A 15,029-nucleotide genomic window follows, 5' to 3' on the forward strand; every position below is an offset into this window, starting at 1 on the left:
TTAAATATATTGTTCTGGCTATCCAATAACTGATTGTCTCAATTTAATGTTGTGTACGTAGGTGATAGACCAGCAATATTGAAGAATGAACGCATATTATTACAGTGAATAACAGTGATAGGTATACTCTATTCCGGGAATGTATGGAGCATTCGCGCGTAAAGGTAGAGAAAGGAAGTGGGCGGAGTGAAGCAGTACACGCTGCTGGTAACTACAGTCTATTTTTCCGCTCCACGCAATCCCGTTCCCGTGAACTTGTTCATTGGTCGAGCCATCTCGAGTCGCTCCTTTGCAGACACTTGCTTTCGTTCGCTCTCTCCAAAGTAAAGACTTCTTATAGCGATTGAAGTTTTAATTCGCTCATAGTTTCGGCACAGTTACAGCTCTTTTGCCAAAATACCTAACAGCTAGAGGTACAAAATCAACGTGTTTCGTGTGTGTGTATAATGGCGCGTAAATGAATGCAAATGTTTAGTCCTTACAATCACTCTTTTCTAATATTATTACCAGTTCCTCCATCATAGGCTCAGTATTATATTTTGTATGTCGCCACCGTAGTTCGTGGTCCAACCTGGGCATGGGTGTTTCTTGTTGATTGATTTTTTTGTTGTTATTTTAGCGTCTTTTTCTCTGCCACTTTTTGATAATTGCGGCGATGTGGATGGTTGATGATATGATGGAATTGATGACGTGACACAAAACGTGAAAATAGTGTTACGTAAATGCACCTGGCAACCATGCGATTAGATTAGATTTTCCCCCCTTTTGGAAATAAACAGACGAAAAAGGCCAGTCGTGTTCCATTACTGATGCAGTGCATGGTTACCAGGTGCATGTAAGTAACACTATTTTAAAACCCAAGTTTCTTTTTATTGTTTTCAGTAATTGCATGATGTACACAGTTTCGAACCACACCTTTTGTGGCACTGAATCACCAGCAGTGTTGCCAATGCACAGTCTTAATTTCTAAAAACAACTATTTTCCTAGTTCCTCATTAAAAAGACGCCTCATCCGATTGGCTATCGGTAGAAGTGAAAATTTCTTTTTTCACTGCCGAGCTAATCCACCTAACCAAACTGAAAATTACCGACGGCATGTCCGTACATGTGTGTTATGTGCCATTTTTCATGCTTTGCAAAAAATTTCATTTACACTTTTCCCGTTAATCTGGCAACACTGCGTGGACACTAATGAAATCGAATCATTGTTCCCCGGTTTTAAAAATATATAAATATATGCATGAACAAGGCTTCAATTTGATATAAGGATTATATGTGTACCACTTCCGGTTCAAAAGTTGTACTATCCCCAACTCCAGGTTGCGTTGTAAATGGAACACCCTGTACTTCAGAGTAGTAGGTTTAACAGGATAAACATGTTGCAAAAAGAAAATTATTAGGTCATTTGTATTTATACTTGTTTCGACTAGAAAACATCTTTTACGACGGGCTTGCATCCAATTGTTAAACTATTTGGACGCAGTTTTTCCTGCACGTCGTTTGCAACCTTTACGAGATACTATGTGGTTTGGTCTAACAAGCAGGAAAACAGTTCTGTAAGTGCTGAGGTTCACTTAACGCTCATAAAATCTGCTAGTTAAGGGAAAGGAGGTATTCGTGTAATGGGAGCTGGTCAAGAAAGTTGATTGGTTACGAGAAGAAACGTCATCGGTAAAACATGTTCTTGCATGGCGTAATGATGTACTATAGGTGCGACGCTGATAGGCTGTAATTGATAGGTAATTGTCAAGAATTGGTCTTCAATCACTTCGGCTAGAATTGGTGCTGCAATTGTCTTAGAACTTCAACACCTAAATGTTGCTCTCTGCGACCGGTTCCCATGCCATTAAGCACATTCTTTATCACTGTAGTTGCTTCAAATGGTTCTTTCGCGGCGTTTAGTTTAAGTACCGTGGTGTTGCGTAGATGATAATGTGGGGACATGTTAAGAGAAAGGCCGGTTACTTCAGTTTGTTCTTGGGAGTAAAACTGGTCAGTCCAGCCGGACTCGTCGATCTAGATTTCGAAATTTTGAATGTGTTTACAGATTCTTGTAAGGTAACCAGGTGGTAAATTTTCCCTATTCTGGATTTTCTGAAGTATTAGTTAATGCGAAGCTCATGCACAACTTATTATATTTTAAACCCACTTCTGTATCATCCTTTGAAGGATTTCTACACATGTTAGATTTGTTGCTAAAATTGAAAAGTTGTCGATGAATCGTAATACGTACACTTCCTATCAACTGTAAGGTAATTAATTTTCTGCACCGTGTTCGAATCGTCAGCCGCTGTTGCCTAAACTAAAGCACCTATCTACCCGCGGAATCATCGTTTAAAATTGACCGTCTAACTCGGCGCTTCTGCGACATTCTGTAGAAAAAATGTGAAAGAACCAATGACATGCCACATTTTTAGTTTAAGTAATAAATACGCGGAAAGCATAATATTTGGTTGGCACATGCCGTCGGCTTCGTATTGCGCGCCTGCACCCCAGAAAGCGGTTGGTGACGTTCGAACTGGCACCTGGCGGGAAAAGTGGCAACTGTAATACTCGGGAACCTTTCGATTCGAACGGTTCCAATAAACGCTCGAGTAAAATTAATCAATGGCGGAAGTCAGCGTTAATTCTTCCAGAACGGCACTGAAAAACATATGCAAGAAATTATCGAAGGGTTATAATTAGACGTCTGATGCCATGTCATTTGCGACCAAAATGGATTATGTGCAGAATTTAAAGGGTTTCGGACTGGTGATTATGGAAAAATCATAATTTTGTGTATATTTAATGAGAAATTATTCATTAGCAATACTGATTATTGGGACGCTACACGCATTGAGTTGTCATTCTATCGCAGTGTGACTTCACCTTAATGTTGCACAGCGATTGGACTCAACAACAGGTGCATTTGTTAATAGTTCGCGGTTCTTCAAGCACGACTGTCAGACTTCTGATGCGGTTGTAGACGAAAATGAAGCCACTTGTCCCGCAGGTTATCAAAGCCAAGCAGAAATTATGATGGACGAGCTGCCAGTGAGGACATTCGGTCGTGTTTACATTGGAACAAAGCCAGGCTGCGCTCGCTTTCGAGGGACAAACCGAGGTACAGGAAACGTCACCTTTCTAGCGATTTCAGAGCAGACACAATAACGCTCCATAAAGACGCTGAAATAGGCGAAAGAAAACTGAACCGGCGGACCACACCGGGAACTTTGTTGGAATGCTGACAATCTCTGGTTTTATAGGAAGGCAGTAAAGGGTTTTAACGACTCTTTGTTGCAGGCGAGATGTTGCAAAGAATCCGCACCTCGTACGTGGCATTTTTTGTGTCACTGGAGCGTTTTCGTAGTTGCATACTTTAATTTACGACTCGGAAAGTATCGGAAATGTTTATTCTCCACTCCATAAGCGCCGAACAATCTTGGTACAGGAAAGTAAGGTTGTTTTCGAACTTAGGAACAATGTGTGGTCTGACCGAATGGGAAGTTGGTTAATGGGTGTTGTGTTCATTGTTCGGAAAGTAAAGTCGAGGGGTACAGTTTTTGTTCACCGAGCGCGAAGTGACCGAGAAATCTACTTGGCCTGTGTCGTACTGAGGGCGAGAATTTGACAGTTGCTTATTTATAAATTTTTTAAGCACTAGCAGATTTGCGTGGCGGAATGCGTTAGCATTAGTGTTGGCCGATATATCGTCCAGACGATATATCGCGATATTGAAATATCGTCCAGACGATATATCGCGATATTGAAATATCGTCCAGACGATATATCGCGATATTGAAATATCGTCCAGACGATATATCGCGATATTGAAATATCGTCCAGACGATATATCGCGATTTTGAAATATCGTCCAGACGATATATCGCGATTTTGAAATATCGTCCAGACGATATATCGCGATATTGAAATATTATCGTCCAGTCGATATCAATTAGACGATATATTGTCACGATATTTTGGCGATATATCGTCACGATATTTTGGCGATATATATCGTTGTCGACCATATATCGTCACGATATTTTGGCGATATATATCGTTGTCGACGATATATCGTCACGATATTTTAACGATATATAGCTATATCGTGTCGACGATATATCGTCACGATATTTTGACGATATATATCGTGTCGACGATATATCGTCACGATATTTTGACGATATATATATCGTGTCGGCGATCGTCACAATATTTTGACGATATATATCGTGTCGACGATATATCGTCACGATATTTTGACGATATATATATCGTGTCGACGATATATCGTCACGATATTTTGACGATATATATATCGTGTCGACGATATATCGTCACGATATTTTGACGATATATATATCGTGTCGGCGATCGTCACGATATTTTGACGATATATATATCGTGTCGGCGATCGTCACGATATTTTGACGATATATATCGTGTCGGCGATCGTCACAATATTTTGGCGATATATATCGTGTCGACGATATATCTTCACGATATTTTGACGATATAGTGTCGGCGATATATCGTCACGATATTTAGCGATATATATCGTGGAGACGATATATCTTCACGATATTTTGACGATATAGTGTCGGCGATATATCGTCACGATATTTAGCGATATATATCGTGGAGACGATATACCGCCGATATCACTATATGGAAAAAATCTCATTGTATCGTCTGTGACGATATATCGCGATATCAAATTTCCGATATCGTCCATCCCTAGTTAACATGCTACGATGCCAGGGCTCTCGTATTGGAATCTCGGCTTTGATGTGGGCGTTGTTTGTGAAGAAAATCAATTTCATCATAGCATCACTCACCGTCGCGATTAGCCAAAAGTGGCAGGAAAGGGAAGTAAAATAATTATAATTCATTGCCCAGAAATGGAACAAGTAAAATAAAAGAAATCGGTCATGAACGTTAACAAACCAGTCATCAAGCAACAACGTTAAAATTGTATGAAAAACAACATTTACTGGGGCCATACTTGAGATTTTACTCTGGGTCTGGAAGGGGAGTCCGGACATTGCGACCGCAATCCAACCAAACCAGTTTGAAATGAAAATTCTCACGGACAATTGCGATATGAAAGGCTGAACTACTTCTTCCTTCCGTGTACCACATTCGAACATCTTATCACTCTTTCGAAATAGATTCCACTTGTGTCGATTCTTAGTTTATTGGTAATGAATTACAGCCAACCTCCGTGGCGGAATGGTTAACACAGGGTGCTAACGACGCCGGGGGCTCCGGTTCGAATCCCGACCTGGGCATGTGTGTTCTTCGTTGTAAGTGTCCTTTCATTAATTTCATCACATCATCATTCACATCGTCGCGATTAGCCAAATAAGAAAAGCGACGCTAAATAACAAGTAATGAATTGGAGGTTTGGGTACCCTTTACAGATTTACTACCGAAGATGAAACAAAGTAATAGGTGGCAGAAAAGCGAAGTAGAATCATTTCATCATCTATCCTATCGTCATTAAGATAGAAGAAGAGGAAGAAAATGCAAATACTTAGGCTTAGAAAATGACGTGAAAAGGAAAAGTGCTACGATGTAAATATAAATAGACTTTGGTATGCAGGACACACTCCCATGTTGCTGCAGAAAACTTTGTTTTTTCCTTTGCGTGTAAAAATAGTTTGTACGACTCTGGTTTTAACAAAATTCACATTGCAGTCTATGAAATACCATACATAGCTATTAAAATAGTTTCTGTTGGGCGTGCTGGGTGGTCGACATTAACTTACTGTCCGAAGTGACTAAGAAGAAATATATTTTTAACTCTGCCATATGCTTCCGAACCCCGAATCAACCAGCATCGTCCACCTGTAATATCAGTTGTAAAAACAAACTTGATGGCTACCGAGTCAATGCATTCACCATTCAAAAGTCAGAAACACTTGTTCTATGCAAACGTTACCCTTTGCTGGTCTGTGAGTTTGCAACTGGGGGAAGCATATGTAGAGGAAGGGGGTGGAAGGCTACACATGTCAAGAATTCTTAAAGCTATTTACATTAAATCTGATACGTCGTGGATAATCCGAATAGTATGGATAATTCGGGTATCAGGCTAATATGTTAGTCCTGATATCAGAGTATTCAGATAATCTGTGTGTGTTCAGATCGCTATTTACTTTTTCAAGTGATGATGTTGTGTTCTAAACTAAGGCCGTGTCCGAAAGGTGCAAGACCGTACTTGAAGCGAGCATCCTCCGAGTATGGTCTTGGAGTGCGGTCTTCAAGTCGTGGACTGGAAGTGAAAGTCGATCGAATTGCACTTCGACTGCAGCGCCAAATACGATCAGTAGATAGAACTGAGGACACGTTGTTTTACCCGCGTTTTAAACACTTGTTTACAACCATAGAAATCACATAGCATTTTCAAATGTTTGTACACATACATTTCCACAGTTTAACGAACAACTTGCTGACCCATAACGCATATTTAACCCGCGACTATCTCCGCGATTTAAAACAAATGAACAAGAGTGTGGATATCACGTGACCTAGTCACCAAGCATCTGTGCTGAGAGCTACGTACTTGCGTGGTTTTGTTCTTTGCGCTTTCGAACTGTACTAGGTGACGTCATTTCCGTCAAAACCGTACTTCAAGTATGTACTTTGTACCTTTCGGACAGAGCCTATATCTTTACGTTTTTTGTTACGGCGGAAAACTTCGTGCATTTATACTGAACTTGTTTACCTTTTCTTGCCTAAAACAGATTGCATTTAAAAAATATGCGGTGAATCCGTAAAACTGATACAGATTGGGTGAAAGGTTTGTTGGGAATACGTACAGTAGAAATACGAATATGGCGGATAAAAGCATATGCCGAAAGCCAGTTAAACGGATAAACGATAATGCACACATTCGGGTATAATTCGAATATCAGATAATCAAAATATCAGATATCCGGATATTTGAAATGCTGATAGAAAATTATCCGATATCAGTTTTTGGCCATTCCTAGTTTCGGAAGAGAGGGAGCGATGCGCCTCTAATAAACTGCGTTGCTGCACGAGCGAAAATGCAGAGGGTGATGTCTGACGTCACTGCGAGGCGGACTTGGGTGGATGGAAATAACATTTGGCAGCTGGTCAGCGGAGAAAGGACTGAAGGAAATTCTGAGCTAATGACCCGTCCGTAGAGGCAGGCCATCCGTAGTAAAACATGATGGGGTAATAAATGGGCGCTCACATAAGTACGCAGCGTTTCATAACGATATTTACAAAGAGAAAGTTGTAGCTGTGCTTAGTGCGCTCTCTAATGAAACTGATATTTGATTACGGAGCCAGTAGATGTCGACCTCCGTGGCTTAGTGGTTAGCACAGCGCGCTACGACGCCAGGGGTCTCGAGTTCGAATCCCGGCTGAGAATGAAGGGGGTAATTATTGCTTAGGGATTAGCAAAAAGGTCGGTAGGACGTCTGACTACCACGCAGAAGGACCGGGTTCGATTTCCAGGGTGCGTGATGCCGAGTGTGTGGGTGGGGGTCTTGGAACTGCCTGGAAATTGACATCCTTTATTTCAAATTGCAAGAAAAACGAAAGCTTGCTACTTCACTAATTTAAGTTCAGTTATTATTCGAACAAAATAACCAAAGTAAAAGCAGCGTTATATCGAAAACATGAGCGTAAAATTCAGGAATAGTGTTGTTTTCCTATTTTACCATTTAAACCAAAGAATAATTGCTTCCTTAAGGTTATGCTGGATATTCACTCATCTGCTGGATCGAGCAGAAACGTCTCTCGGAAGAATAATAATTTGGAATAAAATTGGTTTATTTTATTAATTTATAAGTTATCTGTATAATAATCATAACCATGATTATTTTTATTATTTTTTCTACTATTCAACAAATGTTATCAAAGGCCTGACTCGCCTTACAAAAATGTCTGGCGACACCAATGCTGGAAGGAGATAAATGTGGCTGGAGCATGGTGCTGATCTCACTACCTCTACTATATAACATCATAGTACAATAGACAAATACAGTAGAGTACCTCCTTGACCTGTCCATCGTATTTGTATTGCGTTAATATTGTTCATCCATATTGTTGCAGTTATTAACAAAAGGTGAAAGAGCAATGTTAAACTGTTAATATAATTCAATTCGATACCATTAGAGATTTTACCCGACCTCATTTAAACAAGTAGTAATTAAAAGTAACCAAATCATCTCCTTGTATGTTGTTTCCAGACAATTTCAGATTGCCATTTGAGCTTGTTTAGGCTATTGAAAATCTTGATGTACCAAAGTTGGTACTGAGAATACCATGACAACACAGAAATATTGATATACTGGTATTTCGGTACATTGATATCTTTCAGTATGAAAGAAAGTGAACCAAGGTATCAAAAACTCAATCTTAGAGTGAGATCCTTAATGTTCTTAATATGTTGTCACAGACTTTAGATGAAGTTCCATACATGTATCGAAGTATTTATCATGCATGTCAACTTTGTGTGGTAAATAAGTGGTACAAGCTTTCCATGTACTTGATCTGTTTGTTGGTGTTATTGTGATACAGTGTGTAATTGATTGGGAGGGGCTAATAACATGTTATTACTTTATTCCATGCTTTCATAGGTGAGCTGCAATTTTGCGGTATGTATTGCAATACATCTTAACTAGTAGTGCTGCTGGGAGTGCCCAGTTGCTTGAATAGTTGTGTATAGTAACGGTAAAGTTTCGAGGTAACTTATTAGGGATTGGTTAATAAATATAAAATATTTTTCTCTTTATGCGTAGAGGAGGGATATGATTTTTTATATGCATGCATAGTTTTTTTTTTTTTTTTTTTTTTTTTTTTTTTTTTTTTTTTTTTTTTTTTTGTAGACATTTAAATTGGGTGAATGTTAGTACAAAATCTTTGGATTCTTTTTAGTAGAAACTTTTATTTGATAATATTTGATTTATGGATGAAGGCAGTAGATTTGAAATAGGGATATTGCATTTGGCATGGAAATAGTTGTTAGTAATGAAGTATGTTACTGCATGGTGTTGTAGAACATATCAGGCAATGTTAGTTTCTTCTTGTATTATGAACTGATGTAGAAGAGAATGATAGGTCATTTTGATTCCTGTAGCTATTGTAGAAAATTATAGATTTTTCTTTCGGTAATGGATTGCAGTAGAAGTGATGGTTATGTAGAAGCAAATATTATGGATTTTGGATAATGTTGTTCTTTCTTTTAAAATGCAGATATAGTTTTTGTGTAATTGATTGAACTAAAAGAGAATGGTTGTTGAAAAAAAAAGTTTTTTTTTTTTTTGTAGCATCATTAAATGTAAAGTCTTTGAAATTTTTCTCACAGCAAATACTTTTCCTGATTGAGATAATTTTTGCATTCTTTAGGGTGAACTTGAACAACAGTTGCTCCAAGCAAATCCTATTTTAGAAGCCTTTGGAAATGCCAAGACTGTCAAGAACGACAATTCTTCCCGTTTTGTAAGTATCTCTCTTCATTTCTCGAAAACGTGTCACTAATAAATGTTTCACATGGTCAGTTATTGTGAACAGATAAGAATTACTATGGACTTTGAGGCTGTGTTGATGTTGCGTGTGTGTGTGTGTGTTTTTTTTTTGGGGGGGGGGGAGGTATCTAGTCTCTGCTCAAGTTGAAATAAATTTGCACTCAAAGTTGTCCAGTATGTTTCCACTTTCAATACATTGTTTGATCTATCTCTTCATCTGCAAACTGCTTGGGAATAGATAAAATATGTTTTTACTGGATTTATAAGTTAAAGATAGTAATTTACTAGGGTGAATCAAAAAGTAAGTTACACCCGACCCGTGTTTCTGTACTAAGAGATAAAATAATCACGCTTGGTGGCAACACTGTCTGGAATGTTTTCTAAACACACCAGAAGCAGCCATGCTTCAGCTGGTTTAGTATGCGAGTAGTCAGTGTGAGTATGGCACGTCATATTGAGGTGGCGTCCAACATTGAGGTGCACTCAGTCGTTCAATTTTTGTGGGCACAAAGGCATAATCGGAGTGAAATCCATCGCCAAATTGTCGAGGTGTATGGTGAGAATGCGATGTCACGCCCATGATCGCAAAATGGTGCCAGATGTTCGAAGAGGGAAGATCGAACATGAACGACGAACTATGTGTCGGGCAGCCTGCAACTGCGGACACTATCGACAACGTGGATCGTGCGAATGCAATCATTGTTACTAACCACCACGTGAAATTTAAAGAGATAGCAAGTGAACTATGGTAGTGCGTCTATGCTGATACGTGATCAGATGAGTTATCATAAACTACTGGGTGCTGCGCTTGTTAATCGACGGGCACAAAAATCAATGTATGTGTTGATGCTGCGCTGTCATTTCTTTGGCATTATTCCATTGATGGTCCTCAGTTTCTGAGCAAAATCATCACAGGAGATGAGTCCTGGGTGCACCAATAAACTCCCGAGACAAAGAGGGCATCCATGGAATGGAGAGACAAGGATTTGCCACCACCAAGAAAAGCAAAAAACAGTTCAAAAGGTCATGCTGACGATCTTCTTCGATTCCGAAGGTGTGTTTACAATGAGTTTGTGCCCCCGAGGAACAACAATCAATGCTGCAACATACTGTGAGACTTTAAAGAAGATGAGAAAAGCCATTAAAGATCGAAGGCCAGGAAGATTGAGTGATGGGGTTGTTCTTCTTCACAACATCGCTACCCCCCCCCCCCCATACAGCTGGTGCCACACAGGATTTACTGCAGAAATTCAAGGGGGGAAGTGTGGTCTAACCCCTTTTTTTTTTACACACAAGGAATCTAAAAACTGGTGACACTACAAAAAGTGCTTGGACCACCTTGGTGACTGTCGAAAAAAGTTAAATTTTCATGCGTTTTCGTCCAATATTTTTTTTCTAATGTGTTTTGTTTGTTTTTTACAGGGGGTGTAACTTTTTGATTCACCCACGTATATGAAGAATTATTTTTAAAAATGAAGAGTTAATTACCTTCTGAAGGCTATTTTTTTTAAAATCAGTGGTATGAGATGTAAAAGATAAATATCTCTTACATCCATAGAGGGTTCCGGTTCCCTCAAACCATTTTAAAAAGCCCTCCTACATTGACTCCAGTCAAAGAACTAGTTAATGTTCATATTCATTCTTAAAGGTCTACCTCTAATCTATTTAATAGGTGATATATATGTGACAGAACCCCAGACACCACCTAGTATAATTTCTGATTTTAGCATTTAAAAAATCTCTAATGATTTCAAAAACACTAAAACACTTAATTGGTAATTCTTTGAGAGGTTGTATACACACTTCTTAAGGTTTTAATTTCTTCTTTGTCTTGTCTCACACTCGAGCGAACAACAAATAACTCCAGGTGGGGAATCACTTTCCTCGTGGGTTGATGAAGAATGCAGGACTTTTGTACCTCTTGCTTTTGTGACTTGATTTATTCCCCCTCGCCTTTTGGCAATTTCATTTTCCTCTCTTTTTGAAACTTAATTTCCCCCTATCTCTTCTTTTGCAACTTCATTTTCCCCTATCTCTTCTTTTGCAACTTCATTTTCCCCTATCTCTTCTTTTGCAACTTCATTCTCCCCTATCTCTTCTTTTGCAACTTCATTCTCCCCTATCTCTTCTTTTGCAACTTCATTTTCCCCTATCTCTTCTTTTGCAACTTCATTTTCCCCTATCTCTTCTTTTGCAACTTCATTTTCCCCTATCTCTTCTTTTGCAACTTCATTTTCCCCTATCTCTTCTTTTGCAACTTCATTTTCCCCTATCTCTTCTTTTGCAACTTCATTTTCCCATATCTCTTCTTTTGCAACTTCATTTTCCCATATCTCTTCTTTTGCAACTTCATTCTCCCCTATCTCTTCTTTTGCAACTTCATTCTCCCCTATCTCTTCTTTTGCAACTTCATTCTCCCCTATCTTCTTTTGCAACTTCATTCTCCCCTATCTCTTCTTTTGCAACTTCATTCTCCCCTATCTCTTCTTTTGCAACTTCATTCTCCCCTATCTCTTCTTTTGCAACTTCATTTTCCCCTATCTCTTCTTTTGCAACTTCATTTTCCCCTATCTCTTCTTTTGCAACTTCATTTTCCCCTATCTCTTCTTTTGCAACTTCATTTTCCCCTATCTCTTCTTTTGCAACTTCATTTTCCCCTATCTCTTCTTTTGCAACTTCATTTTCCCCTATCTCTTCTTTTGCAACTTCATTTTCCCCTATCTCTTCTTTTGCAACTTCATTTTCCCCTATCTCTTCTTTTGCAACTTCATTTTCCCCTACCTCTTCTGTTGCAACTTCATTTTCCCCTATCTCTTCTGTTGCAACTTCATTTTCCCCTATCTCTTCTGTTGCAACTTCATTTTCCCCTATCTCTTCTGTTGCAACTTCATTTTCCCCTATCTCTTCTGTTGCAACTTCATTTTCCCCTATCTCTTCTTTTGCAACTTCATTTTCCCCTATCTCTTCTTTTGCAACTTCATTTTCCCCTATCTCTTCTTTTGCAACTTCATTTTCCCCTATCTCTTCTTTTGCAACTTCATTTTCCCCTATCTCTTCTTTTGCAACTTCATTTTCCCCTATCTCTTCTTTTGCAACTTCATTTTCCCCTATCTCTTCTTTTGCAACTTCATTTTCCCCTATCTCTTCTTTTGCAACTTCATTTTCCCCTATCTCTTCTTTTGCAACTTCATTTTCCCCTATCTCTTCTTTTGCAACTTCATTTTCCCCTATCTCTTCTTTCGCAACTTCATTTTTCCTCTCTTTTATTTTGTAACTCTATCTTCCCTCTTTTTTTTCAACTTCATTTTTATGCACCAAAACTTAACAATTTACACTTCTAGGAAATTTTAATAACACATCTGGTGCCTTTGTCATCTTTCCTCTGAATCTGTAGTGATTATTATGTATGCTTTTAATTTTTTCAGATGTTTAATATTGTTCCTCTATAAGTAAATGATCTGTGTGATTTTTCACAGTTGTCAAAACCTCAAAAAGTGCGTAATTGTTGGTTTAATTACATCTTAAAAACATTCGAACCATGTTAACAACGAAGCTAACCAATTCTCTTCTTGAAATATTCTAAATTCCAGTTTTTGTAACATGCAAAATCACAGCATGTTGTGTTGTAAATTCCAATACTATGGTTTGGGGCATGGTAGTCTCAATCTCTTGTAGTCATCGTTGTATTCATCAATATCATTTTGCAAAGAGGGATTAATTGGAAAACACGTGATAAGTTTCGAACATACATGAATAGTTTTTCATGTTTCACAGTGGTGTATTTTGTAGTCCTTCAATGTTTTGACCAGTGTCTTCCTCAGGAAGGTGTAGAGATGTCCTTCAGATAAAATCACATGTTATAAAAAAGGGTAAAATTGTTCTAGTTAAAAAGTGGACATGATGTGTTGGCATCAGAAACTAGATCATTTTTAACCTTTTAATACCATGTGATTTTTACCTCGAACAACTCTAGTCATTCCAAACGGAGAGTATTGTTTAGTGGTTGAAATACCAAATTACTACAAAATACCACTACAAGGTATGTTTTTAAAATTTCATTTTACAAATTAGTGATTAAATGTGATAACACTAATGATTGTGAATGGTTTATCTGTTTCGAAATGTTCAAACTGGAGGCATTTGCTATTTTATACTTGATGTGTTTTTATTCATTTTTGCTCTTTCATTACAGGGAAAATTTATCAGGATTAATTTTGATGCCTCAGGTTATATAGCTGGTGCCAATATTGAAACGTACTTACTAGAGAAATCCCGAGCCATTCGACAAGCTAAGGATGAACGAACCTTCCATATCTTCTATCAGATTCTCACGGGTGCTTCTCCAAAGCAGAAAGGTGGGTGTTATTTATTGTGGGCGCACCCTACATTAATTTTGTCAACAGGGAATCTTGCTCCTTGATTATAAGATAAGTGTGTCCTCACTCGAAAATACTGGAATTTTTGCTTCCAGGAAATGTGCATGAATGCTACATGAATTTTCTTCACAACATGTCAGGCATCGTGGGTCCGAATCTCGGCCTGGGCGAGAGTGTGAGTGTCCCTTCATCATAACATCACTCGTCATGATTACTCTAAAGAGACAGAAAATTGATGCAAAATAAGAAAAGTAAATTAAATTATGTAGGGCCGCAGTAGTTGGTAGAGCATCTGGCTACTGCATGGAAGCAGATGGACCATGAATTTTTCCAGTCATTTCCCTGTTTCTGCACTGCTCTGAGGCCTACCCAACCTGTGGGGTGAAGGTAGTCTGGCATGATGCTAATCGCATCATCCGAACTATGGCAGAGATCAATAATATGTGGAGCTCTACCTCCATGTCATCCCCATGTGCCTTCATGGCATGTGTGCACATGCTCAGGGGTACATTTATATTAATTTAAAATTTTGTAAAGATAAACTGGATTAGCTTGACTTTTGTTTGTTTTTCCAGAGGAATATATTTTGGAGGATGCCAAGACCTATTCATTCCTCACGCATGGTGCTGTTCCTGTGCCTGGTGTTGATGACGTTGCGGAGTTCCAGAGCACCTGTAAAGCCATGAACATCATGGGAATGTCCAAGGAGGATTTATCTGGTAAGCCTTTTGTGCTCTCGGTAAGCCTAGGATTAGTGATTTTGTGACTACCTTCCAGTGGGAGAATAGTTTCATAAGATATCAACATGCACCCATTTTTTATGCTCCTGGTGATATATCTATCAGATGACCTTTGATTTTTTTTCTTTTTCCTTTTTGAACAAGGTATCTGGAAAACACTGCCTGAAGATGACAGTACATTAAGGTTGAGCTGACGCCGATAATCTTGCAGATCTCCACTGATACTGATGTATGAAAATTTGAACAATTGAAAGCAGTTCAGAATATTTATAAATTTTAATATTTGAGTTTTCCATTGGAATTGTTAATCTATCAGAGATTTGCTTTAAAATATTCATTATTGTATGTGACAGAACTATTTAATCCAGATCGGCTACTTACCGGGAACTCCTTGAATTCCAGGAATTATGCATGAATTATTAACGCTG

General features: G+C 38.5%; 1 protein-coding gene across 3 annotated transcripts in view; it reads left to right on the forward strand.

Moving 5' to 3' along the window:
• zip (myosin heavy chain 10) overlaps positions 1–15,029 on the forward strand; it is a 159,907-nt gene that overhangs the window by 81,125 nt on the left and 63,753 nt on the right. For all 3 annotated transcript variants that reach the window (XM_083110829.1, XM_083110830.1, XM_083110831.1), the window contains 3 exons: positions 9,367–9,459; positions 13,678–13,840; positions 14,437–14,580. In XM_083110829.1, the coding sequence (XP_082966955.1) occupies positions 9,367–9,459; positions 13,678–13,840; positions 14,437–14,580 (400 nt within the window). The remainder of the gene's footprint in view (positions 1–9,366; positions 9,460–13,677; positions 13,841–14,436; positions 14,581–15,029) is intronic.

This window comes from Lepisma saccharinum, chromosome 24 (genome assembly GCF_977018435.1).
Source record: "Lepisma saccharinum chromosome 24, izLepSacc3.1, whole genome shotgun sequence".
Taxonomy (NCBI): domain Eukaryota; kingdom Metazoa; phylum Arthropoda; class Insecta; order Zygentoma; family Lepismatidae; genus Lepisma; species Lepisma saccharinum.